This window comes from Pseudopodoces humilis, chromosome 26 (assembly GCF_049639895.1).
Source record: "Pseudopodoces humilis isolate 2021_Gansu_Grassland_sample_001 chromosome 26, ASM4963989v1, whole genome shotgun sequence".
Taxonomy (NCBI): domain Eukaryota; kingdom Metazoa; phylum Chordata; class Aves; order Passeriformes; family Paridae; genus Pseudopodoces; species Pseudopodoces humilis.
The window spans coordinates 92,783-113,749 of NC_142225.1; the positions used below are offsets into that span (position 1 = coordinate 92,783).

General features: G+C 60.2%; 2 protein-coding genes and 1 non-coding gene across 5 annotated transcripts; all 3 read right to left on the reverse strand.

The window, feature by feature from the left end:
* Positions 1-365: 365 nt before the first annotated feature.
* ELAPOR1 (endosome-lysosome associated apoptosis and autophagy regulator 1) lies at positions 366-12,854 on the reverse strand. 2 transcript variants are annotated; one of them, XM_088067098.1, is made up of 22 exons: positions 12,699-12,854; positions 10,479-10,599; positions 9,196-9,388; positions 7,898-8,045; positions 7,318-7,398; positions 6,965-7,070; positions 6,738-6,887; positions 6,310-6,398; positions 6,059-6,236; positions 5,315-5,443; positions 5,142-5,232; positions 4,945-5,050; positions 4,732-4,869; positions 4,376-4,630; positions 3,590-3,763; positions 2,636-2,801; positions 2,216-2,312; positions 2,038-2,139; positions 1,390-1,516; positions 1,143-1,321; positions 896-1,061; positions 366-701 (listed from the first exon to the last, which is right to left on the reverse strand). In XM_088067098.1, exons 1-22 carry the CDS (start codon positions 12,795-12,797, stop codon positions 585-587), a joined length of 3,012 nt encoding a protein of 1,003 aa, XP_087923224.1. In that variant the 5' UTR covers positions 12,798-12,854; the 3' UTR covers positions 366-584. The 2 variants fall into 2 exon arrangements, with proteins under 2 accessions (XP_087923224.1, XP_014114404.2); XM_014258929.2 differs by having other exon boundaries at positions 366-653; positions 12,699-12,830.
* Positions 12,855-15,239: 2,385 nt separating this feature from the next.
* LOC148182547 (small Cajal body-specific RNA 2) lies at positions 15,240-15,539 on the reverse strand. The gene has a single exon (XR_015774571.1).
* A 1,782-nt stretch (positions 15,540-17,321) lies between these two features.
* TMEM167B (transmembrane protein 167B) lies at positions 17,322-19,047 on the reverse strand. Of its 2 annotated transcripts, none has more exons than XM_014258931.2 (3): positions 18,945-19,047; positions 18,266-18,397; positions 17,322-17,949 (listed from the first exon to the last, which is right to left on the reverse strand). In XM_014258931.2, the coding sequence occupies exons 1-3, from the start codon at positions 18,952-18,954 to the stop codon at positions 17,867-17,869; spliced, it is 225 nt and encodes a 74-aa protein (XP_014114406.1). In that variant the 5' UTR covers positions 18,955-19,047; the 3' UTR covers positions 17,322-17,866. The 2 variants fall into 2 exon arrangements, with proteins under 2 accessions (XP_014114406.1, XP_087923294.1); XM_088067168.1 differs by having other exon boundaries at positions 18,870-18,969.
* Positions 19,048-20,967: the final 1,920 nt, after the last annotated feature.

Consider the following 20,967-nt stretch of genomic DNA (forward strand, 5'->3'; position numbering starts at 1 on the left):
ATGTGGCAAATTGACCCCATGTGGGTCAGTGGTGTGACAAACTCTCCTTTGGGGTCCCGGCAGGGTCCTAGTGCCTCCACCCACGTGGGGGACCCTATATACCTTCCCCCATGGGGGGGAGTGCAGATGGAAGTCAAAGTGACGCTGCTCCCCTACCCCAACCCTACCCCACCCCTAGGCACCCACTCCCACGTGTATGACACCCTGCGCACACCCCCACACCCTCCCCCCACCCATTTTGGGTGCCCACGCTCAGCTCCCCACACCCTGTGTGTGTCTCCCCGCCCCCGTGTGCGCAAACACGCGGAGCCCTTATACAAACCCCACTCCTGTATTTGGCTTTTTTGGGTGCTCGGGATGGGGAGGACACGGGGGGTGCCGCGGGTGGGGACACACGTACAAAAGCCGTAACGAAGCTCCGGTCCGAAGCGGGTGCCTAAGGCCACGTTGGAGGCGCGGGGGGCTGGGCCGTGGGTACCCCCCCTTCCCTTCACAGCTTCCCGGGGGTGGGGCGGCCGTGGTGCCCCTCTGCCCCATCGCAACTCCCGGGAAGGCTGGGGGATGCGAGGGTGTCCCCCGTCCTCTTACAGCTCCCGATCGGTGCTGCTGGATGAGGTCTTGAGCGGGACCGAGTCGAATCCATCCGGCATCCGCTGTGGGGTGGGGAAACTGAGGCCCGGAACCCTCCTGTGGTGGGGAAACTGAGGCCCGGAGCCCCGCGGGGTGGAAAACTGAGGCACGAAGCCCTTCTTTTCTTGGAGTGGGGAATCTGAGGCGCGGAGCCCCCCCCCGGGGTGGGGAATTGAGGCACGGACCATCTTCATATCCCACCCCCACCATGGCTTGTCCGGTGGCTACTCCAGGGTTCTTTCCATTCCCCCACCCCACCCCTCACCTTGGCCGTCAGGGCTTTAAGCTTTCCAAAAAGTGACATTTCGGTGGCAAAGAGCAGCTCGTCCTCCGCGTCCTCCCCCTCCATGATGGCGCAGCTGTCGGGCGACGTCGCCTCGCTCTCCCGGGCCGCCGCGTCCATCACCAGCTTGGAATATTTGTATTCCAACCTGGGAATGCAAGCGGTGCCGTCACCCCACCCGTGACAGTGCTGGCCCCCGTGTCCCCAAATCTCGCTGCCAATTGCTCACTTTTGAGTCTTTTTCCAGAAATAAGCGGCGAGCGCGGCCAGCAAGACGGCCACGCACGTCCCAGTGGAAATTCCCACTTTTAGCCAAAAATCCACGCTCCGGCACGCTTGGATCACCTGCGGCGGCAGGGCGTCCCCGCCGTGGCACAGCCGGGGCTCTCGCCACACGTAGGTGGTTTTCTGGTGGGAGGGAAAGAGGGTTCAGGGGCCGCGGGAGCCGCAGCCCAGCCCGGGACATGGGACGGTACCTGAACGCCGCCGATACAGGCGCCGACGATGGGGCGGTGGTGGGAGCTGGAGCAGCGGGGACACCCCTCGGCCGTCACCCACAGGAAATGGTAGGTGCAGCCGTCGCAGGTGCCCTCGGGGCATTTGCTGGGGAGGGACAAAAAAGGGAGGGCTCAGGTGGCGGTGACACCCCAAAGTATCACCCCAGGGTCGGGACACCATGACAGCGGTATCCCCGAAGTGAAGCATCCCAAAGAAGTATCTACCCATGACAGGGGATCCCCAGACTTCGCCGGGGTCTCCTTTGTTTCACTGCCAACCTGAGTACTCGCAGGGCGCCAGTGACACAGCCAGAATGACAGCTCAGGGTGAGGGACTCTGACACCGTGTCCGTGTCGTCCTCAAAGCACCACAGGGACACGCCCACCCATGACAGCAGGAGATGTTTGGGTCACTTTGGGAGTCCCCTAAGCCCCCCTCGGTGTCCCCAGTGTCCCATCCCCCCCACCTGGGGAACAGCCAAGGTGACACTTCACAGTGAGGGACACTGACACTGTGACAGTGGTGTCTCCAAAGAGAAGCACCCCTGGGAAGTGCCCTACCCTGACAGCAGGAGATGCTTGGGTCACCCGAAACCCCCCTCGGGGTCCCCAGTGTCCCCTCCCCACCTGGGGACAGCCAGGGTGCCAGTGCCGAGAAGCAGGGGGTCACAGCGCAGGCGGATGGTGGTGGCCCGGCCACCACTGCAGGGCTGTGTCATGTCGTTGGACCTGCCAGGGGACAGGAGGGTTCAGGAGGCCAGTGGGGGCACTGTGTGGGTGCCACCCCCCTGTCACCTGCCTGCACCTGAAGAAGAAGATGATGTCAGGCAGGTCAGGGTGGCCAGGGGGAAAGAGCTCTGGGGGAGACACGATGCTGTCCAGCACGGAGCTGGTGGTGACACCTGTGGGGAGAGAGGGGTGTCTCCAGTGCCAGTGTCCTCATGCCACCAGAGTGTCCCAGTCCCACCAGGGTGTCTCAAGTCACACCATGGTGTCCCAGTACCACCAATGTGTCCCTCTGCAGTGCATCCCAATCCCACTGAGGCATACCAGTGACAATGTCCCAATCCCAAACGAGGCGCCCCTGTAGTGTCCCAGTCCCATAAGGGTGTATTTCAGTCCCATTGGGGTGTCCCAGTGCCACCAAGGTGTTCCAGTATCTGTCTCGCCCATGTATCTCAGTGACCCCAGGATGTCCCTCCCTCCCACCCCCGCCCTGGCTCACCCAACAGGTGGTCACCCAGGCTGATGGGCTGAGAAGACACAGCTGCACGGGCACCGGTGATGTCAGGGGGCACCAGAATGGCCTGGCACACATAAGAGATGACTACACGGGCAGGGCCCCCCCGACCTGCTGTCACATTGTCAGCACATGAAGCCATCTTCCTGCCCTGTGGGGACGTACATGATACACGTGTGGGGTGGAAATGTGTGTAAAAGGGACTGGCATTTGTGTGTGCAGGGCCATAGGTGTGCAGGTGTGGCTGCACAAGTGTCCACATGTGTCTGCATGTGTTCACACACGTCTGCACAACTGTGCAGATGTGTGTGTGTGACTGTGCACCTGTGACTGCACAAGGGCATGTGCATGTATGTGTGTGTGTGTGTGTGTGTGTGTGTGCAGGTGTGACTGCATGTACACCTGTATTTGCACACCTGCATGTGCGAATGTGTGTTTGCCTACGTGTCCTTGTGTTTGCGTGACTACAAGCACATATGCATGTGTGCCCATGTCTGTCCATCTGCATGCCCCTGTCCCACCACGTGCCCAGGTGTGTGCCCGTATCGTGCCATCTCATGCCCATGTGTGCATGTGTGTTCCTGAGACCTCCTGTGTGTGCCTGTATGTGCCCGTGTGCCCAGCTGTGTTCCTGTGCTCACCCTCCTGAGTGCTCACCCATGTGCCCGTGTTTGCACTCATGTGCTCCTGCCCACCCACTTGCATTCCCACCTGTGGGCCTGTGAGTGCACACACCCCCCCGTTTGTGCTCATGTTTCCAGTTGTGTACCCGCGACCACCCACCCATGAGTCCAGGTGTATTCCCGTACATGCGTGAATCCTGCCCCTGTGTGCCCACTCTCCTGAGTGCCCACCCATGTGCCCGTGCTTGCACTTGTGTGTCTGTGCCCACCACTGGGTGTGTTCCCATGTGTGCGCGTTTGCCCACACAGGTCTCACCTGGTGCCCGCAGAGGCTCAGGCGGAAGTGGTGGCTGTAGCGCAGCCCCTTGGGGGTGAAGCTGGGCCCAGTGCCCACCCCGGCACCCATGCCCAGCGACGGGAACTCAAAGCGCAGCATCCGGCCTGGCAGTGCCAGTGCCAGGCTGCAGTTGTTGTAGCATAGCGATCGCAGCTGGGAACAGGGACAGGGAGGTCAGGGATGGCCATGCCACCCACTGGGGACACCCCTGTGGGGACTGTGGAGAGCTGACACCACCCCTCAGAGACAGCAAGGCCATGGTGGCACCCCCCAAGGTCACCCACTGCCACCCACCAGTGTCAGATACTGTCACCCATCTGGGGTGGTTGGGAGGGGCTGCATCTCACTGGGGACAGCTTGGGGACTGGCATTAGCCACCCAGGATACGACACTGTCACCCACCTTGTCACCCACCCAGGATGACCACAGGTGCTGGTGTCACCTCCCTGGAGATGGCCAAGGAGGGCAGGCATCACCCACCCAGGGTCAGGCACTGTCACCCACATTGCCACCCATCCTGTCACCCACCCAGAATAGCTGTAAGAGGCTGATGTCACCTCCGTGGGAACACAGTGTCATGCACTCAGGGTGACTGGGGGGGCTGGTGTCACCCACCCGTGATTGTGTCACCCTCCTGGTGCTGCTCAGTGCTACCATCTGGGACATCCTGGGTGTAGGGGAGGCCGGTGTCACTCCTCTAAGGCCGATTTGTATCACCCATGGGGACACTTAGGGACACTTTGACCCACTCCCACCCCCAGTCACCTGGTTGCTGCGTGTGCCAGGGCCACAGGGGTGGCAGGTGGGTGTCCCATCGGAGGGCTGACTCTGCAGGTAGGTGCCAGGTGGGCAGGGCTGGCAGCTGCCCGAGCTGAGGTCCACAGCACTGCCAGGGGAACACGGGGCACAGGATCCAGTGGGCTGTGGGGCACAGCGGCGGCAGAAGGAGGCCACCCCCCCCTGCACGTTGGTGACGTTGATGCTGTACAGCTTAGCCACATCACTGGTGAACCGCCGGCCCTGGCACCGAGAGCACCATCACCATCTGCCCCCCACCACCCACCAGACCCCCAAAGTGGGGGCCCCCCCAGCCCTCCCAAAGCAGGGCCCCTGTCCCTCACTGCCTCATGGTAGGGGGTGCGCTGGAAGGCCCAGGTGAAGCTCATGGTCGCATTCTTCTCCACCAGGTAGGTGTAGGATTGTTTCCCTGTGGAGCCTGTCCATGTCTCTACCGGAGTGTTGGTGCGCGAGTTGACACCCTGTGGGGACAAGGGGATGGTGGCACCACCCAAATTCACTGTGTCCCCCCCAAACTGCTGTGTCTCCCCACTCACCACCATAAAGTAGAGTTCACAGCCAACACTGCACAGCGTCTCGAAAACAAAGGTGATCCTGGCCACTTCCCTGCTCTCTGTGTCCTCTAGCACTGGGCTTGGAGGGCTGGGGACAGCGTGGGGACACTGCTAGCTCTGTCCCATGGTTGTGTCCCCCCTGCTCCCTGGGGACACCCTGGTGGTGGTCCCCACCTCACCTGAAGCCAGGGACTACCAGTGTGAGGATCATGAAGTCACTGTCAGAGGCTCCAGCTGCTGTGTAAATGTAGTCCCCAGCTACCTCCCAGCCTACAGGGATTCAGTGATGCTCAGAGGGGTCCCTGGCAGTCCTCCAGCAGGAGACAGGGAAGGGACAGCCCTCTTCCACTACCTGCAATGCCCTTGTACTCGAAGTTGATGCCGCTGAGCACAGTGGTCTCCATGTTGGGGGGCAGCACATTCCACCACTTGTACTCCAAGCCCAGCACTGGCTCAGTGCCCTCTGGGCAGTTCAGGCAGGCTGGAAACAGGAGGCAACAGCTCTGCACAGGGGTGGCACCCACCTCCCCCTCTGTCAGCTTGAGGTGCCCTGCTTACCCCTTGAGGCCAGTGATGGGGACAAGAGGGGACAGCCCTGCACTAGCTGCATGTGCCCAATGGTACCACATTCCCCTCCCTGCAGCTTAGGATGCCATGGTAAACACCTCTTGGGGACAATGACGGAGACAGGAGAGGACAGCTCTGTATTGAGGTGGCACTCCCCTTGCCAGCTCCAGGGATCCCAGTTACTTCTTGGATGTTAATCTTGGACAGTAACTGGGATGTTCTTACTGGATATACAGGGACAGCCCTGCACCAGGGTGGTACCACCTTCCTCTCTGTCAGCTTGGGGTGCTGTGGTCATCACTTAGGAACAATGATGGGGATAGGATGGGACAACCCTGCGCTGAGGTGGCACTCACCTCCCCTGGCAGCCCCAGGATCCCAGTTACTCCTTGGGGACAGTGCTGGGGGTGTCCTTATTGGAGCCATGGGGACAGGAGGAGACAACCCCGCACTGGAGTGGCACCCACCTTTCCCCGGGAGCCAGGGCTGCCCCAGTCACGCTTTGGGGACAATGACGGGGCTGCCTTACCGGAGCCGTTGGAGTAGGAGCCATAGGGACAGGGCTGGCAGGTGCTGCCATTGCCTTTGGCGAAGCCAGGGTTGCAGGGAGGGCACCGGGTCTTGATCCCCGAGGGTGGCAGCCGGGCTGCCTGCGGCAGCTCCTCGCTGCAGATCTTGGGCTCTGCCCACTTGTACATCAGCTGAGTCTGCCGGGGGAGCGGGTGAGCCAGGGGGGAAACCGGGGGACAGGGGGACCTCCCCGGGATGCCCCCGTGTTACCTCCCCGCCGGCGTCGCAGGCCGTGTGGGTGTAGAAGAAATCCTTGTCCGTGCAGGGCGGGCGTGGCTTGCAGGACCCCGCGCCGGGCTCTGCCGAGGGGGGACACGGCGGTGGAGCCAGCACAGCCCGGGGACCCCAGCGCCGTTCCCACAAGGCGGGGTGTCCTTATCTTCCCTCCCAGCCGAGGGGTAGTGGGTGCTCCCTACTCCCCCCATCATCTCTCCCACCCCCAGGGCCACTCCTGCAGCGGGGACAAAGGGACGCCTATGGGTGTTCCCCCTCACCAGCACAGGTGTCAGGTTTGTGAGGGGACCCAACACTGTTCCCACCAGGGGATGTCAGGTCACCCCTGCTCCCCCTCCCTTTCCCAAGGTCACATACTAAAGGGATAGCTCTGGGAGCGGGGAGCCGCGGGTGTTCCCTCTCACCGGCATAGGTGTCGGGGTCGCAGGGCTGGCAGGCGGTGGCCCCTTTGCCCGAGAAGGTGTCGGCGGGACAGGGCTGGCAGGCGGTGGAGCCGGCGGCGCGGGCGAAGGTGCCGGGCTTGCAGGGGAAGCACTCCGAAGTGAAGGCCACCCCTGGGAGTGGGAAGGGGCTCAGGTAGCGGGGAGAGGAGTGCGCGACACCCGACATCCCCCTTCCTGCCCCCACCCACCTGTAATGCCGATGTTCCTCACCAGCACCGGTTTAGGCACCTTGGACCAGACGGAGAAGGCGGTGGTCCGCCAGTACAGCACGTTGTTCCCGCGGCTCAGTTCCACCTGAGAGAGGGATCCCGCGGGATTGGGTAATCCCACTGCCAGGGATGGGTTTGGCAGCATGGGTGGGGGATCCCGCTGCTGAGGAGGGAGCCGATACCAGTGGAGGGGGTGTGGGGCACCCCCGCCCGTCACCACCCACGCCCCCTCCTCAGCCTCGTGGAGAATCTTCTTCCCACGGGGGGATAAAGAGACGCCGGGGTAGCACCGAGGGACCTCCCCCCGGTGTCACCTCCCACCGGACACTCACGCTGTGGAATTCCCAGCCCTTCTCTGTCGTTCGCATCCAGCGGGACTCCTCCGTCGTGGGCTGGCATTGGTCGTTCTGCACCTGCAGGGAGAGTGTCAGGGACCCCATGTTCACAGGGCTGCCACATGTCCCCAGGGACACCCCCCATGCTCCCAGGGACCTTCCCATATTCCTAGGGACTCCTCCTCATGTCTCCATGGACCACTGCCGTGTCCCCATGTAGCTCCCCTTATGTCGCCAGGGTCCACTCTCATATCCCCAGGGACCCCTTCTTGTCTGCAAGGACCCCCACGATGTCCCCAGGGACCCCTCCCATATACCCAGGGTCCCCTTCCCCATGTTCCAGAGAACCCTATCACATCACCAGAGATCCCCTCAGGGGCTCCTCCCATGCCCCCAGGGACCCACTCAGGTCACAGGGGACCTCTCCCATGTACCTAGGGACCCCTTCATTCCATCTAGGACCCCCTTCCATATCCCAGTGGACCCCTCCATCTCCCAAGAGACCCCTCCCATACTCCCAAGGACCCTCCCATGTCCCAAGGGACCCACATCCTTCACCCTTGCCCCCATCACCCACGAAGAATTCAAAGACGATGCTGCTGTCAGGGTAGATGTACTCGAAGGTGACAGTCCCCGACTGCTTGAGGCTCACAGCATACATGAGGGTGGCTGTGCACTCATCCGTGTTGGAGGCTATGTAGTCCCCCAGTGGCACCCACGTTGACCTGGGACAAGTGACATGGCCCCGGGGATCCTGTCACCACTCTCAACCCCACAGCAGGCAGGACAGGGATTGTAGGGACAGTTGGGAGGGTCCCCAGGAAACAAATGGGTGGCACAGGGGATTGGGGACAGCTTGGGAACATAGCAAGGTGTGGTGCCTAGACACATATCCCTGGAGAGAATCCCCTGGCCTGCTGAGAGCCATGTGGACTGCAAGGAGAAGAGAGTGGGTCCCCCTGTTCTGGGAATGTGGCTGGATGAGGAACATGCTGCTGGGAGTAGGGAATGGCTGAGAGGGCATCAATGGTGCAGTGCGGTGGTGCCAGTAAAACTGAGGGTTTGGTGGTTGTTGGTACAGCTAGGAGGGTTTCATGGTTGTGGGTACAATTGGGAAGGTTCAGAGGCTGCCAGTACATCTGGGATAGTTTGGTGGTTGTTGGTATAACCAGGGGCCTTTGGTGGCTGCTGGTACAACTGGGAGGGTTCAGAGGCTGTGGTAAAACCAGGAGGGTTTGGTGGCTGCTGGTACAGCCATGAGGTTTCAGTGGTTGTTGGTACATTCAGGAAGGTTTAGAGGCTGCTAGTACAACCAGCTGGTGGGAAGTTCAGTGGCTGTAGAACAATTGGGAGGGCTTGGCAGCTGCTGATACAACTGAGAGGCCTTGATGGCTGTGGTTCAAGCAGGAGGGTTTGGTGGCTGCTGGTACAACCAGTTGGTGGGAGGTTTAATGGCTGTGGAACAACTGGGAGGGTCTGCTGGCTGCCAGCACAACCAAAAGAGCTCAGAGGTTGCCAGTGAGGATCAAAGGGCTGTGGTGGTAAATAAAGGCACTGGCTGGTGGCACAGGGGTGTGGAGACACCCCCATAGGTGCTGTGGGGATCTCCGTGGGTGCTCCATTTCTGAGGAATGTTGATGTGGGGGTCTCATGGGGTTGGAACTTCTGGCAGGGGTAATGCTGCTGGGTGTTCCCTTGCTGTGACTAGGGTGTCCCTGTAATGCCCTGTTGGTGTCACCTCCCAGGGCAGGATGACAGAAGGGCGTCGGGGAAACTGGGCATTATGGATCACAGGGGTGTCACACCATCCTGCTTGCTTGCCCCGCACCCAGTCCTGCCATGCCAGGTATCACAGCCAGTGACACAGTGACTCACGCTGTGCAGTTCTCTGCCGCATCACCAAAGCCATCATCCACCTCCAGGTTGGTGGCCACGTTGGCAAAGCCATGGGGCACCTCGTCCCACTCATCGAAGCGGACGCCAGTGCCCAGTGAGTAGGTGCCCGCAGCGCAGGGCCGGCATGTCTGTGTCTGCATCTCCAGGAACTCACCCGCCTTGCAGGAGAATGCTGCCAATGGAGACAGCAGCAGCTGTTGCTGCCTCCTGACAGAGAGGCACAGGGCGTGGAGGGTCATCCCCGATCCCCCTGGTACTGCTACAGCCTCAGCTCTGCATTTCCTGACAGAGGTGCTGAGATCCCCCATTCTGATCATTCCACACAGGCAACCCCTCCACCCATGAGTTTTGGTACCTGACGCCCAGCTCTGCCCAATTCAGGCAGGATGAAAACTTCTGCCATGGAGCCGGGGCACCCCCAAGGTTTGGGGGTGTGTGTTTGGGATTCCCATCCTGCTCATCCCATCCTGGTGAGTAAGTTTGTGTGAGGGGAATTCTTATCTTGCTCATCCTATCCTGCTGCATGTGTGCAATGGGGACATTTCCATCCAAGTGTGTGTGAGGGGACTCCCATGGCTCTCATTCAATTTGGTGACTCTGTGTGTGATTCCCATCCCATCCTCGTGCATACGTGTGTGTGATTTCCACCCCTCTTATCTCATCCTAGTGCCTGTGTGTGTGGGAGTCCCATCCCATCCCATCCCAGTATGTGTATGGGATTTCCATCTCTCTCATCCCATCCTGGTGAGTGAGTGTGAGAGGGGGATTCTCATCTTGCTCATCCTGTCCTGGTGCATGTGTGGGATGAGGGGATTTCCATCCCAGTGTGTGTGTGTGTGATTCCCATTCCTCTCATCCTATTCCATGACTGTATGTGGGATTCCCATCCATCCTAACCATGTGTGCATGTGATTCCCATCCATCTCATCCAATCCCAGTGCTCGTGTATGTGATTCCCATCCCATGCTATTCTGGTGTGGTGTGTGATTTCCATCCCTTTCATCCCATCCCAGGGAGTCTGCATGTATGATTGCTATTCCATCCCATCCCAGTGTTTGTAGTTCTTCTGTCATCCCATTCCATCACAGGGGGATTCCAATCCCACTGATCCCTTTCCCCCATCCTCCTGTCACTGCCTCCCCTGGAGCTGACAATGGCAGTGCTTGTCTCCCCGCTCTGTCCCTCCCCTCGCCCTCACTTCCCATCCCTGCCATTCCCACCCCCCAAACCTGACCCCATCCTTATCTTGGTCAGAATCTCACAGCACTCAGTGCCCCTGACAGGGTCGGGCAGGCCAGTGCAGAGTCCAGGCGTGTGTGGCACAGCCACCCTCCAGCGTGAGCCTGAGCTGTCACATGCTGTGTACTCGTAGTGGTACTCGGACTGCAGGACACAGAGAGGGAACATGGAGGGAAGCTGCAGCACTGAGACCTCCTGGGCTGCCCTCACACCCTGTGTTCCCTGAGAGGGGCTACCCCCTGGCCCCTGGGTCCGGCTGTGTCTTGAAGGGATGGTTTTGGGTTAAGGTGTGACAATGTCCTGCGGTGCACAATGCCTGGTGAGGGGGGCTTGGGAGGATGCTCAGGGTGGGGAAATACTGGAGTAGGGGGGAGTTCAGTGTGGGAGGGATGCTGGGAAATGGGGGTGGTTTGGGTGGGAGATGCTCTGGATTGAGGGGAGATGGGGGCCAGGAGGATGTTCAGAGTGTGGGAGTATTGTGGTGGGGCAGAGGTCAGTATGGGAGAATGCCGGGAAATGGGGGTGCTGTGCGTGGGGGGATGATCTGGCTGGGATTACCCAGGAGCAGCAACAGCCCTGCACCCCCTCCCTGGTGTGGGGGTGAACTCCTGCATCCCCCCCATGTTCCTGGGAGCACATGGCACTGTCACGCCCCTCCGTGTGCCTTGCCGTGGCCATGACACACTTTGCTCATCAAACAGCTGTGGCACAACCTGGATACAGGCTGGGAGCACCCCGGACATAGGCAGGGAAAGCAGGGGGCACTAGGGGGAACCAGGAAGTGCTGAGGACAGCAGGGGGAACATAACACCCCTAATCCTGCCAGCTGTTCCAAGCTGGGACTTGCTAAAGGCTGGCAAGGAGACACTAGGGACAGATGGCATGGGTAGGGTGAAGGCCACATCTGGTGGTGGTGTTGGGGGTACAGGGTGAGCTCCCCACCCTCCCCTCAGCAGCTCTGGGGTATCAAGAGCCTGTGCTGTGGCTCCATGCTCCCAGCAGCTGCTGGAGCGTGGCAGGTTGATAAGAAAACAGCTGCTTTGATGTTCCCGTCAGCTGGAAATGCAACAATGGTGAGGGAAGAGGGGGTTGGGGGGTGTGAAGGGGAAAGAGGGATTGGAGAGGTAGAAGGGGGTGGAGAAGGAAAAGTGGGGACAGAGAGAGGCCTGCAACACCCCCTGCCCATGTACAGGCAGCATGGAGCCCCCTGGGCCCTCAGATGGAGACACAGAGGAAGGTCCCCACCACCCTGGGGGTACCCAGAGGGTCACCCCAACTTTCAGCAGCCCCAAACTATCACATTGCTCTGAGTCCCGAGGGATTCCCTTGGGGAGAGGGTATTTTTTCTCTGTTCCTAAACTTTTTAGATTTTTATTAAATCTACATAAATTGACCTAATTCAGCCTCAGGGTGGCTCTGGGGGTGGAGGGCACCCCAAACTGACACTGTCACTCTGCTCTGACCAGGGGAGGGAGAAGGGCTGTCCCTAATGAAGGACAGGGGACACCCCCTCTGAGGGATTGATCACCCTTGGGGCAGGTGCCAGCCCCAGTCTATTGTTCCAGCTCTGGATCGTGGAACATGGACACAAATAATTGGATCACAGAAGGAAAAAAAAAAAAAAAAAAAAAATCTTGGCCCAGATTAAAAGCAGCTGCAGGTCTGAGGAAGGGGGAGGAAAATGGAAGGGGGGAGGACAAGATGGACAACGCAGGGAGGGCATTTGGGGGGTTCACCCACTGTCCCCAAGGTGGACAGGTCTTCGTGAGTGACAGTTTTTCTCACAGGATACTTTGGCCACCGTGTGCTGGGCTGGGAACGGGAGATGGCCATTGGGATTGTTCCCCCGCTCCTTCTCATCGCCCCAGCAGCACTCAGGGAGGGTTTGGAGAGACCCCAGTGTGTCTGAGGGCTAGGGATTTGGGGACGATGATGGGATGACGCCAGCTGGGGTCCCCAAGGAGACCATCGGGGACTGGCCGAGCCCCTGGGGGCAAAGCCCCCTCCCCGAGCCCACAGGAGATCTGCCAGTCCCTCCTTGCTATAGGAGACACCCCACCCCCGGTGCCACCGGGACCCCCGACCTGTCCCCTCCTTGTCCCCCCCATCCTATAGGGAGCGGCCTCCCCGTGCTCCGGGATTCCGTTTCATCTCCGGGGTGTGTGTGGGGAATTTGAGGGTGGTGGTGGTGGTGCCGGTGTGTTACCGGTTACCCCTCCCCCAGCCATTCCCGGTGCCGGTACCTCCTTGCAGACATGGAGCTGTTCCCCGGTGCGTCCCGGTGACACGGTGACAGCCAGACAAAGCGCCAGTGGCATCCACCGGGCTCCGGTACCGGCCATGGCGGCGGCAACGGCGGCGGCAACGGCGGCAGCTCGGCCGGTGCGAGCCCCGGCGCCGCAGCCCCGCCCCCGCCAACGGCCCGGCCTCCGCGCACCTGCCGCCACCTGCCCCCGCCCCCGGGAACGGCACCGGGAACAGAACCCCCGGCAACGGCACCGGGAACAGAACCCCCGGGAACGGCACCGGGAACAGAGGCACCGGGAACAGAACCCCCGGGAACGGCACCGGGAACAGAACCCCCGGGAATGGCACCGGGAACAGAACCCCCGGGAACGGCACCGGGAACAGAGGCACCGGGAACAGAACCCCCGGGAACGGCAGCAGGCATCGCCTCCGGGAACCGGAACAGGCACCGGGAGAGGAACCCCCGGGAATGGCACCGGGCATCACCTCCGAGAACGGGCATCGGGAACAGAACCCCTGGGAACGGCTCGGGGCATCACCCCAGGGAACGGGAACAGTCGATCATGAATAGAACCCCCGGGAACGGCAGCCGGCATCGCCTCCGGGGACGCTTGCCGTGAGAACGGCACCAGGAATCGGCATCGAGAATGCTGTTCATGGGAATGGCACCGCGCACCCGTGTCGGGAATAGAGACACGTCCCAGGAACGGCACGCCCAAGGTTATACCCAGGAATGGAGCCGGGAACAGGACTCCGGGAATGGTATCCTGGGATTGGTGCCGGGCAGCGGCATCGTGTTATCCATGAGAACGGCACCGGGAACCCCATCATCCTTGGGAGTGTATCCCCGGAAACGGGACTGGGAATGTAATTCCCGGAATGTGTTCCCGGGAACGGCATCGGGAACTTACCCCTGGGAACGGCATCGGGAATGTTGTTCCAGGAACAGCACACGGACAGTCTTGGGGCATCACGTCCCCGCCTCCCCGCCCTGGGAACAGCCCCTCCTCTCGACCCCCGGGGCTGGGGTAGGATCGGGACACTGCGAGGTGCAGTCCTGCAGCCCGGAGCCACCTCCACCCCACCGGGGACTGTGTCCCACCCGTGTGCCCCCCCGGCCATATCCTGACAGAGCCGGGCAAGCCCCACTGCACCGGGGACAGGACATGGGGGACACGAGGGACATAGGGGGTACAGGGGATATAGGAACACGGGGGAACACAGGAACATCAGGGACACTGGGTACAGAGCTGATACAGGGATACAGGAGGAGGGGGGGACACAGAACAAGGGAAATACAGGGGATATGGGTGAATGGGGGACACAGAGGGACACAGGAATGGGAATATATAGGAACACAGGGACACGGAGGACACAGTTGATATGGTGACACAGGGAGATGGGGAACACAACCATATGAGGGCCACAGTCTCAAGAGGACATGGCAGACAGAATTGCTAAGGCGACACAGAGGTCCCAACTGTGGTGGCACAGGGTCACCCTGTGGGTTGGGGGACACTAATGACACTTGTCCATCTGTGGTAGCACAGGGATGCCAGCAAGTACCACAGGCATGGGGGACACAGCAACAGGAAGGGATCATGCCTGTCCCCATGGCAGCATGGGGATAACCCCATGCCTACTGTGCCACAGCTGGAGACAGTGGCATGGGGTGGCCATGCCCCACAGCATCTGCACCTTGGCAGATGAAGCCTACCAGGCACCATTAAGCTGGTGACCCCCTCTCAGTGTCCCCAGAGCAGGGCCACCATCAGCAGCCACCACAGCTGCTTCTCCCAGTAATGCTGGAACCACTGCTGTCCCCTAATCACTATGACACCGTTGTCATCACCACAGCTGTCCCCTTTTCACCTTTATGGCTGTCCTCTCATACCCATCCTCTTGTCACCACTGTAGCCACCCATTTGTCACCCACCCTACTGTCCCCTTGTAATGACCACAGCCAATCCACCACCAGAGCTGTCCTGTTATCACCATGGCCATCCTCTCCTTAACAGCACAACTGTACTCCTCTCCGTCATGGCTGTCCCCTGGTTACCATCACAGCTTTGTCAGCACCATGGCTGTCCCTCTTGTTACCACAGCCACCTCCCAGTCATCACCGTGGTCGTCCCCTTGTTGCCATCCTCATCACCACCATTACCACACACCCCCAAAAAAACACAGAGGCCATGCTTGTGGTGTCACACTCAACGTGTTTCATGGAGCTCGTAGGTCTCTTGAGAGTCCTCGGTGCCCTGCGGGGCTAGCAGGGTCCGTGCGCAGCTGACACACGTGCCACGGTGCCAACACAGCCCGGTGCGTGGCCTTTGTGCCGCACACGGCTGCAGGGTGCGGCGAACGACCTCCAGCCCGGCAGGGAGCGTGCAGGGCCCCGCAAGGCTGGCACAGAGCCCTGCAGAGCCCGCACGGAGCTCGGTGCGTAGCCCACTTCCCGCCTCCCCACGTGGCCCCGTTCCGTCTCCCGCCGCTGTCGGGGCCGGCTCGGTGGCGGCCCCGGGGCTGCAGACGAGGGCACGGGTCAGAATCGCAGGGCGCTCAGCGGCCGGGGCCTCGCCTATCTGATCGACTCATCCCGCCCGGCCCAGCCGCACAGCGCCCGGGGGCTTCGCGGCGCTTTCTTCTCACCTCGGCCCGGCGGGGCCCGGCCGATCGAATAAGATCAACGTGTAGGGAGGGAGGGAGGGTGGCGCCTCACTCACTCACTCACTCACTCACTCACTCACTCACTCACTCACTCACTCACTCACTCACTCACTCACTCACTCACTCACTCACTCACTCACTCACTCACTCACTCACTCACTCACTCACTCACTCACTCACTCACTCACTCACTCACTCACTCACTCACTCACTCACTCACTCACTCACTCACTCACTCACTCACTCACTCACTCACTCACTCACTCGCCAACCACCACCCGCCACTTCCGCTCCTGCCCGTTATATAGCGCAGCCGCGCGGAGCACGACGGGAAGGCAGCGCGGCGCTCTCCTGCGCCCCCGGCGGGCCGGAGGAGCGCCCTGCACACACACGGTACAGCGATCTACATCACACACGGTACAGCGATCTGCATCACACACGGTACAGCGATCTGCATCACACACACACGGTACAGCGATCTGCATCACACACACACGGTACAGCGATCTGCATCACACACGGTACAGCGATCTGCATCACACACACACGGTACAGCGATCTGCATCACACACGGTACAGCGATCTGCATCACACACACACGGTACAGCGATCTGCATCACACACACACGGTACAGCGATCTACATCACACACGGTACAGCGATCTGCATCACACACACACGGTACAGCGATCTGCATCACACACACACGGTACAGCGATCTGCATCACACACACACGGTACAGCGATCTGCATCACACACACACGGTACAGCGATCTGCATCACACACGGTACAGCGATCTACATCACACACACACAGTACAGCGATCTGCATCACACACACACGGTACAGCGATCTGCATCACACACACACGGTACAGCGATCTGCATCACACACGGTACAGCGATCTGCATCACACACACACGGTACAGCGATCTACATCACACACACACGGTACAGCGATCTACATCACACACACACGGTACAGCGATCTACATCACACACACACGGTACAGCGATCTGCATCACACACACACGGTACAGCGATCTGCATCACACACACACGGTACAGCGATCTACATCACACACACACGGTACAGCGATCTGCATCACACACACACGGTACAGCGATCTACATCACACACGGTACAGCGATCTGCATCACACACACACGGTACAGCGATCTGCATCACACACACACGGTACAGCGATCTACATCACACACGGTACAGCGATCTGCATCACACACACACGGTACAGCGATCTGCATCACACACGGTACAGCGATCTGCATCACACACACACGGTACAGCGATCTGCATCACACACACACGGTACAGCGATCTGCATCACACACACACGGTACAGCGATGTGAGCCAGGCGGGGCCGGGCACACACACACCGCACAACGCCCTGCACACACACCGCACAGCGATCTGCATCACGGCTCCGGGCACACACACACACACACACACCGCGCAGCGATCTGCATCACGGCTCCGGGCACACACACACACACACACACACACACCGCACAATGCCCTGCATCACGGCTCCGGGCACACACACACACACACACACCGCACAGCGATCTGCATCACGGCTCCGGGCACACACACACCACACAGCCATGTGCACCAGGCGGGGCCGACACACTCACCTGGGGGAGGACACAGCCCCCCGTGCCCCTCACTGAGGGGTTGCATCGCTCCTGGCCTCAGAGAGCTGGATGAACCGGGCCAGGAGGCTCCACTCAGAAATTCACAACCCCACAGCCCTTCCACTTTATTTGCACACATCCTTCCCACCCCAGGATGCCTGTAACTATTGGAGCCCTCCACCCCATAGGAGCCAGCCTCCAAGGACTTCCTCACACACTCCCAAACAGGTGCCCAACCCCTCCAAAGCACCTCAGCAGGCCCCCCAACCCCACAGGACCCCCAGGCCAGCACTGCCACAGAGGAACCCCCACTTTATTTGCATGTGGTGGTCCAATATTTACAACCCGGGGGGGCCACAGCTGCAGAATGAGACCCCCCAGAGGACTCCCCACGCTACAGGGGCACAGGAAGATCCCATGTATGAGCAGGGCTTTGCCTGGCCCCCACAGCCTGCCGTGGTCCCACCAGGACCCTGCTCGGCATCAAGAGAAGGGGCTCACAGGGCAGAGCTGGGTTCCCCAGCCTTGGGGGTCCCTTCACCCACTTCTCTACAGGATTCATGGGAAATCCTTTTCCAGTAGTCAAAAGGTGCCCCGTTGCCCCCACAGTTGCCGTCAGTGGGCCATGATGGTCCATGGGTTGCCACACGCAGGATCCAGGTTGCTGCCAGGGGCAGGATCAGGGGTGGTTCAGGGTCAGTACCAGGGTCTCCACGGTTAGAAAAAGGGTCTCTGGTTGGTACTGGGACCCTGGGGTCAGTACCGGGGTCTCTCATTCATACTGGGGTCTTCGGAATCAGTCACAGGATCTCTAGTCAGTCCCAGGTCCCCATGTGGTCACTTTCCCACGAGAACGTAGAAGGCCATGAGAAGACAGGACACAGATACAGCCACGTGCAGGCGTGTCCCAATCACAGCAGCTGTGGGTGGGACAGGGTAGGGTGAGGCCCCGTGTCCCCATCCCAGATCCATCCTGAACTCCCGTGCACCCCTCCCAGACCCTATGTTCCCATCCCAAACCCCACTACTCCCATTCCCAATCCCTGTGTCCCCATCCCAGACCCCAAAATTCCCATCCCAGGACCCAGTGTTCCCATCCTGGACCCAATGCCCCTGTCCCAGACCCGACCACAGTGATTCCAGCATCTCCATCCTATACCCCAGTGTTCCAAGCGTCCCCATCCCAGTGTTCCCAGCACCACCGTGCCATATCCCAGCGTCCCCAGTGTCCCTCACCCTTGTGGCAGACTCCCCAGACCCCCCTGCGCTCGGACAGGAGCCAGGTGCGCAGTCGGGGCACCTTCCGCAGGTACGCACAAGTGCAAACCAGTAGCAGCCCGAACACCAGGAGCCCGTCCAGGGAGTAAACTGCGGGGAGGTCGGTCGGAGAGGGGTCAGGGGACACTCCGGGCCTCTGCCTAACTCCCCTCAAAGGGGACCCCCACACTCCATGTGAACAACCTCCCATCTCTGCCCCTATGAGGGGATGCAGACTTCCCACGATCCCCCTGAAAAGGGACACAGACTTCCCAGTACCCCCACCGAAGGCACTCTAAACTTCCAGTACCCCGCCCCCAAAGGAACGCAGTCTCCTCCCAAAAGCTCCTCCCAGTCAGCCCCACCTCCCCCGCCGGTATCCGAGTGCTCCCCCCACTGTGCCCCATTAACCCCCCGCCTTCGGAACCCCAAAATCCCCCGCTCCCCGCCTCCCCCCGCTGATCTCTGAGGCCCCGGCCCTGCTCGGACTGCCCGGCCCGTGCATTCCCCAGTTACTACCACCAGTCATGGCGGCCCCTGAACCCACCCGTCCGCCCACAACCCCTCGTTCCCCTATTCCCACCATTGGTTATGCCGGCCCCAGGTTCTCCCCAGGCCGCCCTCGGTTCCCCTTCACCCTCAGGCCCCCCGTTCCCACCGTTGGTCATGGTGGCCCCGGAGCCCCCCCGGGCCCCTGCGGCGCCAACGCGACAGCGGAAGAGGGCGGCAGGCACGGCCAGCCGAGCACCGACGCGGATCTTGAGGAGCAGGCGGCCCCAATCGAGCGCCTATTGGGGAGGTGTGTATGGCGCACCAGTGCCCGCCCAGCAGCACCAGTAACCCGAGCGCTGCCAACGCCGGGGACAGCAGGAGCTGACTGTGCGCTCAGCCGTGTGTGACCAGTCGCCATCTCAGTCCCCCAGTAACCCCTCAGTTTTACAAACGAGGAGTGCACCCAGTCCCCATTCCAGTCCTCCCAATAATCCACCACTATTCCCAGTAATCCTCGGTCCTCCCAGTGTCCCAGTACCACCCAAGTGCAACCAGTCCTCAGAGAGTTCCAGTCCTCCCAGTAACCCACAGTGCAATCTGACCCCCAGGTCCTCCTGTAACTCCCAGTCTAACCCTAAAGCCCCCTCTCCAAGCACCCAATCCCCATCCCAGCCGTTCCAGTGACTGCCAGTTCTCCCCAGTAAGCCCAGGTCCCCCGATAAACCCCAGTTCCCAGTAACATCATGTGCCACCCAGTCCCCATCCCAGTATCCCCCATAAGCCTCCAACTGACACCCAATGCACCCAGTAACTCCCTTTACCTCCCATAACACCCAGTGCATCCAGCCCTCAGCCCAGGACCCCTCAGCTCCCACAGTAACCCACATAATCCAGTGTTCCCAGTGCTCACAGCAATCCCCAGGGTTCTCAGTGCCCACCACGGGTCCCTGTGTTTCCAGTGCTGCCAGCAGACCCCAGTGCCACAAGCTGTCCCAGTCTTCCCAGCCACTCCAGCACCCCAAGTGTTCCCATTGCCTTCAGTGGCCCCAGTGTCCCCAGCAGTGGTCCCGGTGCCTCCAGCAGTCCCCAGTGCTCCCAGCAAACCCCATGTTCCCAGTACACCGTGTTCCCTGTGCCCTCAGTCAACCTAGTGCTCTCCAAGTGAGTCTGATGCTCCCAGTGTTCCCTGTTCCCCCAGCAGACTCCAGTGCCTGTCCTCTGGTGTTCAGCCTGAACATCCATCATCCATCCATCCATCCATCCATCCATCATCCATCCATCCATCCATCCATCCATCCATCCATCCATCCATCCATCATCCATCCATCCATCCATCCATCCATCCATCCATCATCCATCCATCATCCATCATCCATCATCCATCCATCATCCATCCATCATCCATCCATCCATCCATCCATCCATCATCCATCATCCATCCATCCATCATCCATCCATCCATCCATCATCCATCCATCATCCATCCATCCTCCATCCATCCATCATCCATCCATCATCCATCCATCCATCCATCCATCCATCCATCCATCCATCCATCCATCATCCATCCATCCATCCATCATCCATCCATCCATCATCCATCCATCCATCATCCATCCATCCATCATCCATCCATCATCCATCCATCATCCATCCATCCATCATCCATCCATCCATCATCCATCCATCCATCATCCATCCATCCATCATCCATCCATCATCCATCCATCATCCATCCATCCATCCATCATCCATCCATCATCCATCCATCCATCATCCATCCATCCATCCATCCATCATCCATCATCCATCATCCATCATCCATCATCCATCATCCATCATCCATCCATCCATCATCCATCCATCCATCATCCATCCATCCATCCATCCATCCTCCATGTGTCCATCCAGCTACGTATCCATGTCCTTCCCTGGGAACAGCCAAGTGCTAATCGGACTGTTGGGCTGAGTGATATCCAGGAACTTGAGGAGTGTCCAAAGAAAGCTGGATGGGGTGGACAAGGGTCAAAGGATGGTCAGCAGTGACCAGGTCATGGTGACAGTCGAGGAAATACCGGTGTCAGGAGACAGCCAGGTCATGGGGAGGGCTGGGGGAATCTGAACCAGGCCCATGGCTGCCCCTCCTGCAGCATGAGCAGGAGGTGGCTGGGCCAGAGCCAGACCCTTGT